Source organism: Psittacula echo, assembly GCF_963264785.1.
Source record: "Psittacula echo genome assembly, chromosome: 5".
In the NCBI taxonomy this organism is placed as follows: Eukaryota; Metazoa; Chordata; class Aves; order Psittaciformes; family Psittacidae; genus Psittacula; species Psittacula echo.
This window is the reverse complement of record NC_137739.1, coordinates 44,746,556-44,765,256: the sequence shown is the minus strand read 5'-3', so window position 1 is coordinate 44,765,256 and position 18,701 is coordinate 44,746,556. Positions and strand designations below refer to the sequence as shown.

At 36.0% G+C, this 18,701-nt stretch overlaps 1 protein-coding gene across 4 annotated transcripts in view; it reads left to right on the top strand.

Annotated features, from left to right (window-relative positions):
• CDIN1 (CDAN1 interacting nuclease 1) overlaps positions 1 to 18,701 on the top strand; it is a 126,466-nt gene that overhangs the window by 48,761 nt on the left and 59,004 nt on the right. For all 4 annotated transcript variants that reach the window (XM_080617471.1, XM_080617473.1, XM_080617474.1 and 1 more), the window contains 5 exons: positions 851 to 930; positions 1,304 to 1,353; positions 4,255 to 4,322; positions 9,475 to 9,540; positions 12,722 to 12,827. In XM_080617471.1, coding sequence (XP_080473597.1) covers positions 851 to 930; positions 1,304 to 1,353; positions 4,255 to 4,322; positions 9,475 to 9,540; positions 12,722 to 12,827 — 370 coding nt within the window. The remainder of the gene's footprint in view (positions 1 to 850; positions 931 to 1,303; positions 1,354 to 4,254; positions 4,323 to 9,474; positions 9,541 to 12,721; positions 12,828 to 18,701) is intronic.

The following is an 18,701-nucleotide window of genomic DNA, read 5'->3' as shown; positions in this document are numbered from 1 at the left end:
ATGCTTGTGCAGCAGTGTTGTTTTTTCTCTATGAAATCATAAAATGAAATGTGTGAATTTTTTTAGAGGGCATTTTTCTAGAATAGTTTTTCCACCTTTATTAGTAATTAACTGGTGCATGCAGCTACCCAGATTAAGCATCTGGAGAGATAACAATGCCTGTGCTTGCAAGACCTATTTGAAAATAAACTGAAGGCATCTCCTGATTTACAGTTGTTTTTTTTTTTGTTGTTGTTGTTGTATCAATCTCAGTGAATGGAAGACTGATAAATACTCCTAAATTCACTTCTGATTTCTTGTGTGTCTTATACATTTGAAAATAGCACAGAAAGCCTTTGACCAGCTTTTAAGTACAGTGAGATAAATGTGTCAACACTGAATAAGTAAATAAATAAATTTGAAAACTGCTAAACTGGAATCATCAAGTCATAAAGTGCTTAAGATTGTTCATACCAAACATTGTTTTTAGAGGCTGTTTTGAATTTTTACATACCTTCTTCCATAAGTTCTCATAGGCTATGGTTGTTATTTTGAGTTACATTTTCTTTATACTAAATACTTTCCTTAGGAGCTGCAAGATGCTTTTGAAGCACAAACTGTCCTGTAAAACTGATTAAGTAGACAAGGGCCTGCTTTCACCCTGTGCTAATACAATCCTTTGGTATTTCAAGCCTTTTAGTCGTATCAGAATGGGTTAAGTAGCTACAAAGTTTGTAGTCGCTGGTTTTATAATTTTCAAAATTATCTACATCATTAATGTTTTCTTTTTATAAAAGTGTGTTTCTCTTCCTGCCAAGTGGATAACTGAGCTAACAGGTTTTTTGTATGTTTTTATTCCTTATTTCTTTAGCCTCCAAAACACTTATTAATAGTATGCTACGAGACCCTTCTCAGATTCCAGATGGAGTTCTGGCAAATCAAGTCTATCAGGTATTAATCACAGTTGTCTTTTTTTTTTTTGTCCTTTTTTTTTTTTTTTTTTTTTTTTTTCCTGTGGCAGTGCTGTTATCTGTCTAGCAGAGTAAAAGATTTTAAACCTCATTTAATTACTGTCATCGTAAACTATCAGTGAGGTCAGGGTGCACCATAAATGGCAATGCAGTATTTGTGAGGGGAGCATTTCACTTTTTAATAGCTTGCTTTTATAGTGAATAAAAGCATGCAGGTTTTGTTTTCTGTGATTAAATCTGAACAGCATCTGATAGCCTTTTTGAAGAAAAGTAATTACTGTTTTTAAGATTCTTTTTAACTATAATGGTTTCGCATTGCCCATCACTATACTACTTCTCTTATTTGTCTGCAGTGTACTGTGAATGACTGTTGTTATGGACCACTGGTGGACTGCATCAAACAGTATCCTTTCCCATAAAATTTTAGGTGCACAATTGACGAGTTTAGGCTGTGTGGAAGAGATGTGTCTAGCTTTAACCTGACATAAAGTTCTGCTTCACAAAACACATTTCATACTCCTCTGTTTTACATTCAGTCAACTAGAGGGTCACTGCAGAGCTTTCTCTTATACTGTTTAACAAAAATCAGATGGACCACGGGAAGTTGTCAGTTCGGTGGCTACACGTTCATATGCCTGATTGAACCTCTTTGGTTTTGATTAGTTGAAATTCATGTCTGGTTTTTTATTAAGACTGGACAACAATGCTTGGAGAGGTGGAGTTGGGCTAGATGATCTCTGGAGATACCTTCCAATCTTGACTCTTCTGCTGAGTTTTAATTGGAAGGTTTTCAAGTGCAATTCAGGTATGATTGAGCAATTAGTATTTTGAAACTCTGACGTTCCATGCAGTTCTTTTACTTTCTCTTCTTCATAAAGGAAATGAGGCTAGCTGTAGGAAAAAACCCTACATAGCTTGAATTTTAAGGATGTTGGGTTTGGTTTTTGGGTTTTTTTTCTAGTGTTGAAATGGTTAATTAAAGATCCTCAATATCCAGTGAGAATCCTGGGGAAACTTTTCTTGGTACTGAGTATTCCAGACTAAGAGTGTAATTTGTTAGGAAAGATCACTGCAACCCTAACTCTATTTTCATAGAATCATAGAATGGCTTGGGTTGGAAGGGACCTTAAAGTCGTCTAGTTCCAGCTCCTCTACCATGGGCAGGGACACCTTCCACTAGTCCGGGTTTTAACAAGGAGACCAGACTTCAGTGAAGTCCTAAATGAGTAGCTCTTCTATTTCCGTCTGCTTTGAAAGGAACAATTTCAAAATCATAACCTCTTATCACTGAGCCAGCTAGCAAGGCAATTGGCTCCCAAGTCCTAGGGATTCCTTGCATAAATCTCTGCATGCAGTCTGAGGCAAGATCCTGATTTCACTGTACAGGTGCAGGATAGAACAGCTACAGTGATGTTTAGTTATGCATGAAAAACACTTTTTTTAGGTGTGATACATGTAGTAGTCACCTGTTAAAAATATGTTCTTTCCATTAGAAATACTTTTCTGCTATCTACTACAGACTCAGCCCTGCTCCCATTAACTTTAACAGGAGGAGGATGAAGTTCTAATTATATTTGTATTTTCTGGTTTTAATCATAATTTTATGTATTCATTGAGAATATCTTCAACATTAAGCACAGCTCTATGACAGTGGATTAATCTAATAAATCACAGTTTTAAAAAGATTGTTGATCATTAATTTTCACATCTAGAAATGTAAGATTAATATTTTTATGAAAAACAGTCTGGCTATAGTCTTCTGAAAGTGTCATGTTTAAAAGTAATAATAACAGAATATGTAGAATTATGACCAGTTTTTAAGAATAACTTGCCTGCAGTCTATAAATGTCTTTTCTACCCTCTTCAGATTCTGGTTCAAGTGAAGTTATTGACTCTGCAGTGACATCAGTGAGCATAATGAGGAGGTTTTTAATTCCATTTTGGTACAGAAAAATTTAATACTAAACTGTGCAAGTGCATTATCTGCAAGTATGTTGCTGAATTAGATGTTAATTTTGAGGTGCATAAAATAGTTTAAAATCAATTTAAAGTTAAGGTTTTAAAAGCCTAATGTCTTCTGAAGGATTACATATTGATTTTAAATATAACTATCTAATTGTATATGCATGGACTACAGTATGAAGTCAACCTCTTTGTAAATGCCAAGAGGCTATTTTTCAGTAATAGTTCAGATGCTTACGGGAAACTAGGCTGCTAGCTTGCATGAGTAGAAAATGGCTTGTGAGGTTATTTACAAGTTTTGCCCCATGGTCATTGCCATACATCAATAACAGGTATTATTATAGACTAAGTCTAAGTGTTTCTGCTTACGATGCATTATAAATTCCATTTGCAGTATTTTTCTTACATTTCTGCTGTTCTTCAGTTACCCCTTTTGTTCTTTAAATGCTAGTAGAGTTTAACATAATATACAGTTTCAGTTAATAAAAACTATATGTGTAAATGCAGTGATTCTGTACAATCGGTATTTTTGCTGTTCAGCATAAAGTGGTATAAATTAAGTAATTAACTCTAATTGTAAGGTGATCTGTAGTTTAAATTTTCAGAAGTTATTCTAAACAGAGTTAGGAACTTAACTGTTTTTAATGTAAGGTCCTTTATCATGATGTTCCATAAGATTCTTCTTCTTAAAAGCTTCCAGAACGGAACTTTGACCTCCAGGCGGATACATTAAAAATACTTAATGTGGTGACTTTTCTACATGTTGCTAAGAATAGCACATTGGATCAACAGGCTGTCAGTGAAGTGAAAAGGACTTCACTATAAAATATTTCATCCTTCCCTGACATAAGTTCATGCTTCTGAAAAATCAATTAAAAGGATGTTTTGTTACAGTAAGATGTTTCAGATGGCTGTGTTGCCTATCAATTTCTGAATATAAAGAAAAAAGCAGTTTATTTCATTCTTTGCTGAATTAGAGAATTGATACGCTAGTCAGTAAAGAGCAAATTAAAAGGTATTTCATTACATGTTTTAAGATCACTTTCTTTTAAATTTGGGAGGGAAATAAAGCAAAAATTGAAATATTAGCCTTATTTATACTGAATAAATGTGATCTAGTTGGTCTTATTTTTGTAAAATGTATGCCAATGATACAGTAGTCTAATTTTCACACAGTGCTAAATGCCTCTGGAAGTCCCTTTAAGGTATTTAAAAACTTAGATTTCAAATCGTTGTTCACTTCTGAAATGCAGATGAAGGCAAATGTATTTTATCATTAATTACTTTACCTGTGATGTTTTTCTGAAGCTGGTTCTTCCATTTCTTAATCTAAAGCTATCAGCGCTATTGGGCATGAGCATGAAGTCTTGCTGCGAGAAATGCTTTTGGAAAAAAATCTCTCTTTCTTAGGTAAGAATTTGTAGTACTGGCTAGCCAGCAAATCCTTAACTTCAAAGATTTCAGTGACTGTTTACCTAAAGAAAAAATAAGCCTCAGCTGTCTTTGTATTAGGTAGTAAAGGAAGAGTAAGAAATGACTGATGCTGTACATGTTATCTTTTATTGATTTAGAACTGAGCAGGAACTCAGTTACCTAATACCCTCTATATACAGCACATGCACAGGCTTGCAATTAATATTTTATAGAATAAGTAGCTGAAAAAAATGCTTTAATATCTGCTGCAGTATTACTTTTGGTGTCATGAGATATTAGCCATAATCTAGGCCTTATGAGACTTAGGAGGAAGCATAAGAAATATTAACTTCAAAATGCTTTATGTATTAATGAACTCTGAGAGGATTCACCCATTTAGCTTTCTGTGCAATTTCTGCTGAATTTTTGCCCCATGCCTACTAACCAATGCAAGTACTCATTTCACAATCCCTATATTTAAAATCATTTTAAGGATTAATTAGGAAGTTATTTTCATTTTGTTTCTTTTAGCCTGCCCTATGTTTCTTGTACATGAGTGCCATTAAAACAAAAATTAATATTTAAAGCATAATTTCTCTTATTGTGATAATAAACTTAACAGTGACTTCTTAAATCTTGGAATTCTTATATGATGAGACAATAGCAAAGTGAAATGCTGTCTTTTACTGATGTTGCACTAAATTTGTGAGATCAGGGAATTTTGCTGGTTTTATCAGAAACTATGATCTTTCCTAAATCTAGATTCAGGTTAATATTTTGGAAACTTTAAACAAATTTAAGAAACTAGAATGAGTATTAAGGTTTTTAAAAGATTTGCCCATGTAATTAAGGAACAGAGTTAGTGTGATCTTTTATTTTAGAGAAAAAAAAAAAAAAGACAGAAATAAGTATTGCATACAAACCTGCAGATGACACTGTGAAAATGTGAGGAAGTAGCTTTTCCTACTTGGCTATAAGAGCAGAGGTACAAGTAATAGGCTTAAGCTGTAATTGCAGAGATGATGATGAGCTAAAATACTAAACAGTTCTAGGAGCAGTAAGTATAAAACAAACTGCCACGGAAGGTTATGGAATCACCTTCAATGGAAAATTCAAGGCTAGACTTGACATTCATCCATCAAAGCTGGTAATGAAATCAATCCTGTCACGATACAAGGGAGTGGACTAGGTGACTCACAAATGGATCCTCAACCCAGTGATTATCATTTTATTCGGCTTGTGCAAGCTTGCGTACTACACAAATCAGATTTAAATTTTAATGTTTTGTGACCTTGGATAAGCATCACTTTTGTCTTTAAAAATAAGCTTTAGGAAATTTGTGTTGTCAAAGTATCTAGAGTGGATTAACTCATTAGAATATAAATATATAAATGAGAGAGCTTAATTTATTGTTTAGATTTTATGCATAGCGAAATACTGTTTTGTCATATTTTAAGATCTGTTAGATGGGTATATTTATTATTTCTGGCCATTGCATGTGTCTTTTAAGGTTTTAGGTGTTAAAAAAAAACAAAACAAAACAAAAAAACAACAAACCCAAAGGCATTTCCTTAGTATGTGCAAGATTAACCCTACTGAATCCCTCACAATAAAATCTTTCCTTTTTTAAAAATTACTTCCAAAACTCCTTGAAGATGACTTCAGCAAAACAGAAGAGATGACAGTATTTCCTATAGGTCAACAAATTCAGGCTTTGTAAGGCTCTGAGAAAGAGAGAGACTACATTCCAGTTTTGAAGATGGCCCAGGACTTAGATTGCTGGACTTGCAATTCCATTACTTTTTAACATGTGTTGCAAAAACCGAATTCTGCAGTTTCCATATTAGTTTACTATTCCTCAAGAACAGTAAGGGTTTTGTATCAGCTGTCTTCACCTGAACAACAGAGAGTCTAAGGACATGGTGAATATGAATCGCCTCAGTATCGTCTTGGAGCATGAAACAGCTTTTCAGTTCCAGGACATAATTTATCTGTTTTTAGAGCAGTTAGCTTTCAGAGCCTACAGATCAGAACACTTTCAGATTCACCCTGAAATTGGTTTGAAACCTATATAAACTAACAGGGTTTGCTTTTTGTTAATCTACTGTTCATGAGAACCACATCATATACCATGTCCTCTCTTCAACAAAAACACAGCTCTCAAATCTTTAACACTTTGCTTAGGATTAAAGTGATCAGTGGAAGTATTCTCTCAAAACAGGCAAACCGTTTCACTTGCCATACTGAAATGCCAGGAATTTCTAGGTTCTGTGTAGGATCTTTATGGATTTGTACCTTTGCCATGAATATATTAGTAAAGCTTTTAGCTGTATGGGGAGGTACTGACCTTTGTCTGGAATCTTATCCTCCTTTGGTTCCCACTATGTCCTTCAGTAGTAGCCTGGATATAAATCATGAAATCTGGTTGATGTTTTCTGCTGTAATCTTAAATTTGCAGTTGCTGCTCATTCATGCACCAACAGAAGAATGTTTGGTTTCTTTGTTATATCCAGAGGCTAGTATGAGAACAATGATGTGTTAAATGGTTATGATTGAGTGTGAAGTTATGGTAAAGATGAAGCTGCAGTTTTGTTGGAAATCTAAATTAATGGGGAATCTGTAGAAAACTACTTAGGAGTGCTGTTTCTATGTAATTTTTGAAATCTCAGGATGCATAAATGTGACTGTCAAAGCTGTTGTGGCCTGGCTTTCAGTTAATTGTTAAATTATTCTCTCAACCCATGCAAAAGCTAAAAGATCTCTTAAGGTGCAGAATTCTACGTCTGTAGCTTCTGGACAAATCTGAAACATAACTGGGCTGAAAAGCTAGAGCTTCTCTTTTGGTGGGGTTTTGGTTAAAAAAAAAGAAAAAAAGTTTATGGTGATTGTGGGGAGTTTCTGTATCTCTTTCTACTCTCCTCCCCTCCCTCTCCCTGCCAAATTTATAAAGCTTCAAAACACTTAAAGACATAGTAATCTATAATTATGTTCCTAAACGATAGACAACGCACATCAAATAAACATGGGTTTAAAACTTATTTTATAATGCTATTCACAGTACAGATTATCAGGAGAAACCAAGTGAAAACATTCAGAAACTGACTTAAAGCAAAACCCATGTTCTTTTTCAAGCCATGTGTTGGTATCACACAATCTGATTTTGACAGAATGATTTCTATGATTCTATAATTCTATGATTTTAAAAGTAATCAAGTAGCCTTGAAAAAAGAATCTGCAGAAGAATACTGAAAGTAATGCTGATGCAGGCGCCAGTTCTGAGGCTTGCCAAGTTGACTTATCAGGAAATGTTTACCCCTTCCTGGCTTTCAGTGGGTTCTTTTAAGTTATGTTTCCCTGAATTTCTGATACTAGCATTTGTTAGATATGAAAGAAAAATACTGAACTTTCTATTGCTATTTGTGTCTTCTTAAACAATGAAAACTTCACCTGGAACATCCTGTTGTCTTTTCTGCACTGTTTCAAACAATTAAGAGCAGACTACAATTAAATAGAGCTGGATAAAAGTGGAATTCTTTTTAATCAAGATTAAGAGATCACATACAGTTAATTCATTTTTATGTTATGGCACGAAACTCTCTACTCTTACGTTCTGTTAAATTAGAACTTTGTTAATCTTAGCAGTCTTTATCCACATTCCTGACAATCTTGACAAGTTGGAAAAAAATAGCCAACAACCAAGTCTGTCTCCAAATCCTAAAAAAGTTTAATAGCTGATCAGGTGATACAATGAACTGTTACATTGCGAAAACTTGTATTTACAATATGGTGTGGTTACAGTGAAGAAACACTCTCAAATTTCAAAAGAAATACTACACCTATCAAAAAGAATAAACAGCTATTGCAGTTTACACCTAACTGAATGTACAACTTTGCAAAATCACTCCTGTCCCACTTTCAATTATGAGTTCACTATATTAAAAAAAACACTTCAGACTTACATTCTTCAATGAGAAAGAGGGGGGAAGTTTCCTTTAGGCACTTTCAGAATATTTGGATTTCTAAGAGTATATGTTTTTCTTGTCATTAAAATGTTACTTGGACTCAAACTGCTGACCTTTCAGGATATTCACAAAGTATTAAAAAACTGAGTTCTGAACATTGGCCATGAAACTACTGTCCTAACCTGATAAATGGATTGGAAATAAGCTACCCAACAGTGAGAATGGACCATTAATTTTAATCAAAGGTGATGTAGAAAGGCGAATGGGATGCATGACAATGTCAACAGCCCAGTAGGTGTTAAGGGGCTACACAGCCTTACTTGTTACAAGGTAGTGCCATTAGTTGAGCTTGGGTGAAGACAGAAAGCCATGCCTGGAATTGAATGACCAGGTCACTCCAAATTCTAATGGAGAAATGGTGTTTCAGAAATACCAGTGTAATGGTATCAGAAATCAAGGACAATAATTTAGAAAATATTAAGGGCAATATTAAGGGCTTGCTTGGGCTTCCTTTTTTTTCTTTTTTGAGGGAGCATCTTTTGTCTTCTGCAGTTTTATCTTGCTCAGTCATTATTGTTTCTTGGAATATTCAGCTCTAATATTTGTAAGCAATAGAGTTGGATAGTTTATGTTAAGCAGAATTTCTAGGTCTTTGTGTGTTCTGAAATTGAATAAATTCTATAGATTGCAGGGGGCAAGAGAAGCTAAAATTGTGGCTTCTCTCCTTCATAAATTTCTGGAAGAAAAGGATTTTCCTGTTCATTTTTTAACAACTTTATGCTAACATTAAAATAAAACCAAGAAGGCAGCTACAGTATATCTACATTTGTGGTGTTGATAGGATTAATCTTAATGCTTTCTAATGTGGGGAGACTCTTCTTTCAATCGACAAATATACTTCTTTATTTTGAATATTTGGGGGTTATAAAATGCTATATGACAGTTTGAATTAATGATGTTTATAATGAAGACATAAAAATGCAGGGATGACAAAGAAGCATTTTTATATCCATGCTTCAGGTTTTCTACAAAGGTTCATTTAATCTGACACAGCATTGCGTGCATAAGAAAGATATGTATGACTGCATTAGTAATTCTTGCACTCTTATTTAAAATAAAAATAATTATGCTGCTGTCTACTTAATGGAAGAGTTTTATAAACAATAGTTCTTATTCTGTATGTATAGCTGAAGATCAGCTTCGTGCAAAGGGTTATGACAAAACACCAGACTTCATTTTAGAAGTGCCAGTAGGTAAGTCTTTTAAAGAATTGTTATTGTTTTATTTTGAGTAGAAGCGTGCATGCTAAAATATTACAACTACACATTAGAGCTATACAGCTGTATATTTAAAGGAGACTACAAATTATTGGGGGTGGTTTCAGTAGTTACCTAATAATTTTAAGAACTTCTAGTTTGGGTCAGAGAGGTTTGCTCATAAGTAGTATTACCCAGTGCTTCCTCTTTGGTTGCTGCATGTTTTTGTCTCATTATCACAAAAAGAAAACCAAGGAACAGTAAGAACCCCCAGATGCCTGCTCCCTCTAGACTGCTCTGCTCACTGTCTTTCTGACTGAACTCTGAAATACCTATAAATGTTTTAGACTTCTAGACCAAATCAATTCAAAGCGGTGTAGAGTATTACCATTACACCTATAGGTCGTTGCATAAAGATTTGTTGTAGTGCCATTATTCTCTTGCCATCACTTTGCATCTAAGTACAACTCTGCAGTTCTCTTTTTTTTTTTTTTTTAATCCTGTGTAGCAAGAAGCAAGAAGGAATAAAAATAGGTATAAAGGTCATGTCAAAGCTCATCTACATTTTCTAGTCTTGAGTCCATGTAAGAAGGTAATCAGCCGACCTAGTGGCTGGGCCATGGAAGAAAAAGCATCAATGATAAGTGTAAAGGATTATTAATCACCTTTTGTAAATTGACTTCCATGCCAAAAGATGACGACTTTGCCTCCATAGAACACAGCACCTGTCAATGCAGGTGTCTGACAGAGAAAGCAAGGCTGAAAGCAGCATGTGAAAGTCATATACGTGACTAGCTTTTTGTTCTTCATATTGACAACAGTTGGAATTCTTACTAATTGATTTGTACACTGGTATAAGGAACTGAAGTGTGTCCTATAAAATGTCTCACTACTCAAAAGTGCTTGAGATACCATCTTTCAGCAAGATAGTCTGTTACTTAATAGATGAACAACTATGTATATGAGAGTCTTCTGAAAAGTTTTAAAGACTTCCCTTAGCTCAGTGATGTTTGTATTCATAATCATGTTTCCAGAAAAGAAAAATGGTAGTGATGTTAAGAAGAGGTTATATGTACAAAACAAAAAATACCTTTGTAGCTAAAGCACTCTATATTTGAAACAGTGAGCTTTGGCATCCTGATGATCTGCAATTCACAGACAGTTGTCAAGCCACACCTGGAGAGTTTTCAGTTATCTTCTACTACTTCACTTCCATAATTCTTATTTGTGGAAGGTCTCAGAAAGCTACCAAGGACCCGAGGACATGAGGGAGCAGTTGTTTTTTATCCAGTCTAAAGTTAGCAAGGAAGATTGTGAAATTACAGTATCACAAAATGGCTGAGGCTGGAAGTCATCTCTGGTAGTCATCTGCTCAAGCATGTCCAGATGGCTTTTGAATCTCCAAGGATTGAGACTCCACAACTTTTCTGGGAAGCCTGTGCCAGTGCTCAGTTACCCTTACAGTGAAAAAGTGGTTCCTCCCTCCCATGTTTCAGCTTGTGCCCGCTGCCTCTGGTCCTGCCACTGAGCACCACTGAAAAGAGCCTTGTGCCCTCTTCTTAACACCTGCCCTTAAGATATTTATATACATTAGTAAGTTTCCCCAGTAATGTGGACTACAATATACACAATACATACTTGATATCAAGATACTCACTTTTATATTGGAAACATGTAAGATTATATCCTATCCAGGAGCCTGATTAAATGGAACTAGGAAAGCAACTAGGTGTAGCTAATATTTTTAGTGCTTGAGAACAGAAACTGGGAAACACCCGCAAGAAGTCTTAGTTTTGTAGCATTACCCTATTAGAAAGAAGGTTAAAAATAGCCATTAATTTGTTTTGAGAGGATTTGTCTCTAAAAATTGAAACAGTGCTAGTGCATTACTTTTCTCACACTATTTTAGTCACTTGAGATTGACAAGAAATAATTTTCTACCTGTTATCCAGTCTGAACTAATGTATAGCCGTTCTTGCGTTTTCTTCTTCATGACTCACTACCTGCCTAGGAAAGGCAAGTGTTTCTTAGAAATTGCTTCTCAACTGACTGCACAGTTTATGCCTCAGCTGTTAGATCTCCTGGGGTCTAAAGGTACTGGGGGGGTATTGGAAGCAGGGGAAGGGTATAGTAGTATAGGCCTACACAAGTTAACTTGGTTACTGATAGCATGATAGTGGTGGCATATGGAGCTTAGTGTGGCTTCATGTGGTATTTACCCAATTTCCCAAGTAATTTTACAGTCTGCTCTAAACTGTGTGTTGCCACAGCTGCTTCTAATCTTTCTGTATTGTGTTTCTGAGATGGCATGCTCTGAGGTGCCAGTTGAGTACTTCATCCCAGGTCAAACTTAGGCTAAGACATCATGACTGTGGATATTATAGGCAACGCAAAATTAAGGAAACATTTTTAAAGACCTCAGTAATCATACCCAACGTTACATTAGAGAAAGAATGATTATTTTTTTTAGAGTGAGTTTCATGATTTCTCCTGCAAAATCTGGTTGTCAACTTCAGAAAGGACTTCATAAAAAAAAAAAAAAAAAAAGAAAGACTTTTATTAACATGAGAAATTCACTTCTACAAGCAGTGAGGAAAGATGTGAACCAGAGCAAATCCCACAGACTGAAACAGAAATGCAGAATCACATTTTTTCACATAAGCCTTCTTATTCCTAGCTTCTTTCTGGTAAAGCATTACTGGTTTTACAAAGGTAAGGAAGGAGATATGTATCTATGATAAACTTCCTTGCCATTCTCACGCCTTCCACTCTCCATTGATGAGAATTTGCTGGTTTTAGCAGCTTAGCTAAACTGCTCTTGTTATTCACCAGAAGTTTTCAATTCCTTACCTGACAACTCCTTTCCAGCAAAGTAAGGATAAAAGTACAATGCAATTGTACGTTGGTCTAGTCTGTTTATATTCGGTTTGTGTTAGAATAAATGCAAATATCCGAAATGGGGTGTAATTAAACTGCTATAATTATCCATTGAAATAGATATTTTTTTAAAAAAATGTCCTGTGCATATTTGAAAGATATTTTTTACAAATACATAACTCTATTGCAATAATGAATTATGTGGTAGATTGAGGGGGTAAATAAGATATTCCCAAACAAATTTGTCCAGGCTGCTTAGTATGATTTTAAGAGTTCTGTTTATTTTCTGCTGTCACCCTAGCTGTTGAAGGACACATAATTCACTGGATTGAAAGCAAGGCCTCATTTGGTGATGAAAGTAGCCACCAAGCCTACTTGCAGGACCAGTTTTGGAGCTACTGGAACAGGTACCTTTCTGCTATTTTTCCTTATAAACAGGACTGGGTTTTTAAAAGAAGTTATGGGGAAAAGCGTTAATGACTATTAAGCCATGTTGATAAAATACATATTACCAATCTGGCATTTTGAATGTCATTAATTAGTATGCCAAACTGGAATGCTGAAATATTTGTGAAAAATTCACATCATAATTGTTTACATACAGCAGATACATATGGTAATTTTACAGCAATGCTACTTTGGTACAGACGAAGTTACTTTGATACAGAAGTCAAATTTCTATTTTTTTAGTACTTGCCTGTGAAGGTAGATTTTGCTGTAATGTTTTGAAATACCTGCAAGCTGCCAAATTTGTTATAAACAGTCTAACCAAGTGGGCTTTGTGTATAAAGAACTTTATTGCTCATTGGCATTGTATCTGGGATAATACTGTTTCAGTTGTTTGGGGTTTTTTTAAATAAAGTATTTTTTTCATGTTATCTATGTTTTAGCTAGTAATAACAACCATCTTCAAACTGAAAAATATAGTAAATACTTCAGGTACATAAGGAGGGAGATAAGTTATGATGGACCAAATTTTTGAACATGTTGATGGTATTGGTATAAAGATCTTTTCTTTTAAAGATGGTTAAAATTGTTCTGATTTATTCTTTTAAAGATAGTCATTGTACATATTTATACAATTTATGAAAGATCATGGCAGTCAGGTGAAGTTCCTGACGAACAGAAAAAGGGAAATATAACCCCCATTTTCAAGAAGGGGAAAATGGATGACCCAGGGAATTACAGACCAGTCAGTCTCACCTCTGTGCCTGGCAAAATCTTGGAGCAGATTCTCCTGGAAGGCATGCTAAGGCACATGAAAGACAACAAGGTGCTTGATGACAGCCAGCATGGCTTCACTAAGGGGAAATCCTGCCTGACCAATTTGGTGGCCTTCTATGATGGGGCTACGAAACTGATGGACAGGGGTAGAGCAGTTGACGTCATCTACCTGGACTTGTGCAAAGCATTTGACACTGTCCCACATGACATCCTTGTCTCTAAATAGGAGAGACATCAATTTGATGGGTGGACCACTCGGTGGATAAAGAACTGGTTGGATGGCCGCATGCAAAGAGTTGTGGTCAATGGCTCAATATCCAGCTGGAAACCAGTAATGAGTGGTGTCCCTCAGGGATCGGTGTTGGGACCGGTCTTGTTCAACATCTGTGTTGGTGACATGGACAGTGGGATTGAGTGCACCCTCAGCAAGTTTGCCAATGATACCAAGCTGTGTGGTTCGGTTGATACACCGGAGGGAAGGGATGCCATCCAAAGGGGCCTTGACATGCTTGTGAGGTGGGCTGATGCCAACCTTATGAAGTTTAACCATGCCAAGTGCAAGGTCCTACACCTGGGTCGGAGCAATCCCAAGCACAGCTACAGGTTGGGCAGAGAAGAGATTCAGAGCAGCCCTGCGGAGAAGGACTTGAGGGTGTTGGTCAATGAGAAACTTAACATGAGCTGGCTTCAGTGTGCGCTTGCGGCCCAGAAAGCCAACTGTATCCTGGGCTGCATCAAAAGGAGCATGACCAGCAGGACGAAGGAGGTGATCCTGCCTCTCTACTCTGCTCTCGTGAGACCTCACTTGGAGTATTGTGTACAGTTCTGGTGTCCTCAACATGAAAAGGACATGGAACTGTTGGAACAAGTCCAGAGGAGGGCCACGAGGATGATCAGGGGACTGGAGCACCTCCCATATGAAGATAGGCTGAGAAAGTTGGGGCTGTTGAGCCTGGAGAAGAGAAGGCTGTGTGGAGACCTCATAGCAGCCTTCCAGTATCTGAAGGGGGGGGCTATAGGGATGTTGGGGAGACACTCTTCATTAGGGACTGTAGTGAAAGGACAAGGGGTAACGGGTTCAAACTTAAACAGGGAAAGTTTAGACTGTATATAAGGAGGAAGTTCTTTACCATGAGGATGGTGAGGCACTGGAATGGGTTGCCCAAGGAGGTTGTGAATGCTCCATCCTTGGCGGTGTTCAAGGCCAGGTTGTACAGAGCCTTGGGTGACATGGTTTAGTGTGAGATGTCCCTGCCCATGGCAGGGGGGTTGGAACTAGATGATCTTAAGGTCCTTTCCAACCCTAACTATTCTGCGATTCTATGGTTCTATATATCTTTCCATAGTACTAGAACCTCCTCACAATCTTAAACATGACGTTTCATCTTCAGCCCCATTTTTTTATGTGGTGGAACCCTAAACTAGGTAGTAGGTGAGGTAAATGACAGTTTTAAGAAAGGATTTTTAAAATAAATTTAGAAGTCTGCTTAGCAGGCAAAAGAGAACATCAGGAAAATTTGAGGGATAGTGGAGAAGATGGGACAAACACGCAAATATGCAACAAATAGTGTGTACGAACATTAGAGGCTAGTCTCGTGACCATTACTATTTCAGCTGAATATGAGAAATGCCAAGATGCAAATATCCAGCCTTGGGTTGGGGAATATCTTAATAGCGGATTCATACAGGAGGTAGCAGAGAAAGTAAAAACAAATACTGAGAATAACATCATCAGATTTTGAAATTACTCTCTGCAGCAGCATTCTTGAGTGGCATGAGAAGGGCCTGTCCTTATTTGACAGTCCCAGAAAACAGTGACTTGCAAAACTTGAATGGAGGTAGTGGGAATCTCAGGAAGACTGTCAGTTGATGTATGAAGATGCTGTGCTACAGGAGAGTTGTAGAAAAGAATTTGTGAAACATGTAACCAGAATACAAGACCTAGAAAGAAATTTCAGTATATGCAATATCTAGGCATATAGTGAGAATGGCAGGAAAGATGCTGATGCAGAGAGTGCTAAACTTGCACATCAGTGTAAATAAGAGGAGATGGAGCAGCTCAGGGCTGCAAGGTGTCCATAATGTGTACGTGTAGAATATTTTCTGAGGACAAAAGATGGTCTCAGATAAAAGCAGCTCCAAGAAATGAATTTTAAATAGGTAACATAAAGATACTCACTGAGTTGAGATGGGGTGAAAGTTGAGTAGACAAGTAGTATGAAGGCACTGTTCCATTTGTTGTTTGCAGTAAAATTGCCATTGAAAAGCTGTAGTTTCTTTTGTGCTGAACAAAAGGACTAACTGTATTTTGATTTGAGCTATAAAATGTGTAAAACATCTGAGTATAGTGTATACTATTTGAATCTGACATTTCTGAAAGAAAATTCTCTTATGTTTCTATCAGGAAACCAAGCCATAGTGAACTTCATCTTAATTCTATCATGTATTAATTAATATCACAACTTTCAAACTGGAATAACATCTTTCAATGAGCTCTTAGTCAAGTACCTTTAATATTGCAAAAGCTAGACTGAAGTGACATGTGGATCAATAAGGCTGTTTTGGAAGTAATTTTGAGATTTTTGCCAGATCTTTTGTTATAACTGCTCATATTGAAAATAACTACAGAAATTGATGATTCTTAAACATTCATATAAAGGAAACTAAAAATCTCCATAGTGAGATTTGTTACTCCAGAAATCCAGAATTTAGTGATAGGTTAACTGTGGAAATAGGGATATTTTTGTGGGGGTTTTTTAAGTAGAAATCCTTGGCGAAACTAACAGTATTATAGCATCTTCTGAAATGAGTTGTGAGTTACTGTAGCTTCTAATGTAATGACAGTTGGGTTAGCAAACACATGTTGACAGATTAGGTTCCATGTAGTTTAGACAGTAACTTTCACTGCTCTCTGAAACTATTGATATGAAAAGACAGAGGTGTAGCTGCACAAATTGTGAATGAATTTTGTGTGATTTAATCAACCTATGCAAGGATCTCTCAAGTGGGAATCAGTTTCCCTGTCAATTTGCTGCAATTGCATTGTCTCCATGCCTCTTGAAGGAAGAATCATCTGGAGAAGCAGCATCAGTTCACAATAGAGATATCATGACACTCAGCTGGTAGTTTAGGGTTTTGTAAACTTGATCTGTTGGTTGAAATTAAAGCCAAAATGAAATTGGAGAAAAAACCTGTAACATTGCCTGTTAGATGTGGATAGAAATACATTTCTAGATACTTTGAAAGGAATAAATGTAAGAGAATTTAGACCTTTTCCATTCAGCTATTTTATTGTTTCTCTGAAAATTAGGAACAAGACTGAAAACCTTTCTAGTTTTCTTCCCCCATCTGTCACAGATGTAAGGTGAATTCTGCACACAATCTGACTGAAAGCTTTGAATATAGTTGTGGTTTGTTTGCTGTTATGTGTGTATTTCATTAAATCCTGTACTCTGTGCTAACTAAATCTGTAAGTGTCTTAAATTGGTCTGTACTGACAGGAAAGAAATGGCACTTTCTCATTTAACAGTACAGCTCCCTAGATGCAGTCAACCATGTCTGTTCACCTCAGTGCAAAAGAACACCTTTTTATTACTCTGAGTTCTGCAGGGACAGCTTAGCAAGATTTTTTATGGCTCATACATCAATGGTATTGTTAAGCAATTTTCAGTTGCAGTGCTGCACTGCAACCTCATCTTCAAATTAAGCTTACATTAAAAACGTACAAAGTGTACCTTGTCAGTGGGTTTGCACAGTTGTAATTTAAGATGCTGTTTAGGTATTGAGATTTTTCAATAATAAAGAAAAAGGAAAAAGCAAGCTTCATCTTGCATATTCCCAGGCTGATTTTGCACAGTGATGGTTTAGAAAAAAGCTATTTTATATACTGAACAAACTTAGTATAAAATGTTTCACGTACTTACAGAATCCCTTCCCTCGGTATGTTTGTTCCTTCAAAGTGGTGGCACCCACTGAGTAGTCTACAGCTTTCACTGCCACTGGGTAAACAAGACAACTGTATGTACAAAATATAATTGCTTTGTGCACGTCATATATACCACACTTTTCTTTGTTCACTGGCCTACATTGGTGTATTTCTTGTAAACCACAAAGATAAAAACTGTTGAATAGTCTGTGTGACCAAAGGTAATTTGGAGAGGAAGAACAGGAAGTAACACAGATTGTACTTTAAAACAGAGTCTGAGAACTTGCTGTATATTATTTTAGGGTTTAAATGAATGCTGCTGTTTATTGATTTGGGGTTGGTTTGTTGGGGTTTTTTTCCATAGTGTCTAATTTTACAATTCCTTCTAACTCAAAATTAAAAATTGGAGTTCTAGCTGTAAAAGTGTGTTACAGCTGATAGGCATGACTGCTGTTCACATAGTAAATGGTGCACTGTCAGTGACTTGCTGTAAGAAGATATAAACTCAAATACAGCAATTTATATTTTCTATCTTCTGCAAGCCTGGCTAAGGCATATGTAGATTCTGAAATGTAATTTCTAGAGTCCCAGGAGAAAGCTTGATGCTGTTATTAGCTAAAGAAACTTTACTATATGTGAGGAAGACTGTAGGAAAATGTCATATTTGACACTGATATTAAACTAAAGGCAATTTCACATAGTGAAAGAGAAGCATTTCATCATCTCTTTGAATAAGAATGGTAAGTCATCCTTGTACTAAATTCCTTCCCTCATTTGCTTGTATTCTAAATATTTAGTCCTATACTTCTGCCTTTTTGAAAGAATAAATGAAAGCAAGTTTCCTATAAGTAATTTTAAAATAATAACCACACTTTTTGGAATCCTAAATGTGTTATGTCTGATCTTGAGACTTCAGTTTACAACTAACAGTAATAGTAAAATTATCATAGAATCCTGGAGATTAAAAAAGGTGTTTATTTCAGATAAAGGCAAACAGAAACAATGCAAATGACTATTTCTTTCGCAAATAGCCATTGTGTGCTTAGGGGTTTTTGAGAAAAGCATTCTGTTCTGATTCATTTGCTGGTGACTATAAAGATGCTGAGCAAAGGCTGAATCAGAACATCAGAAT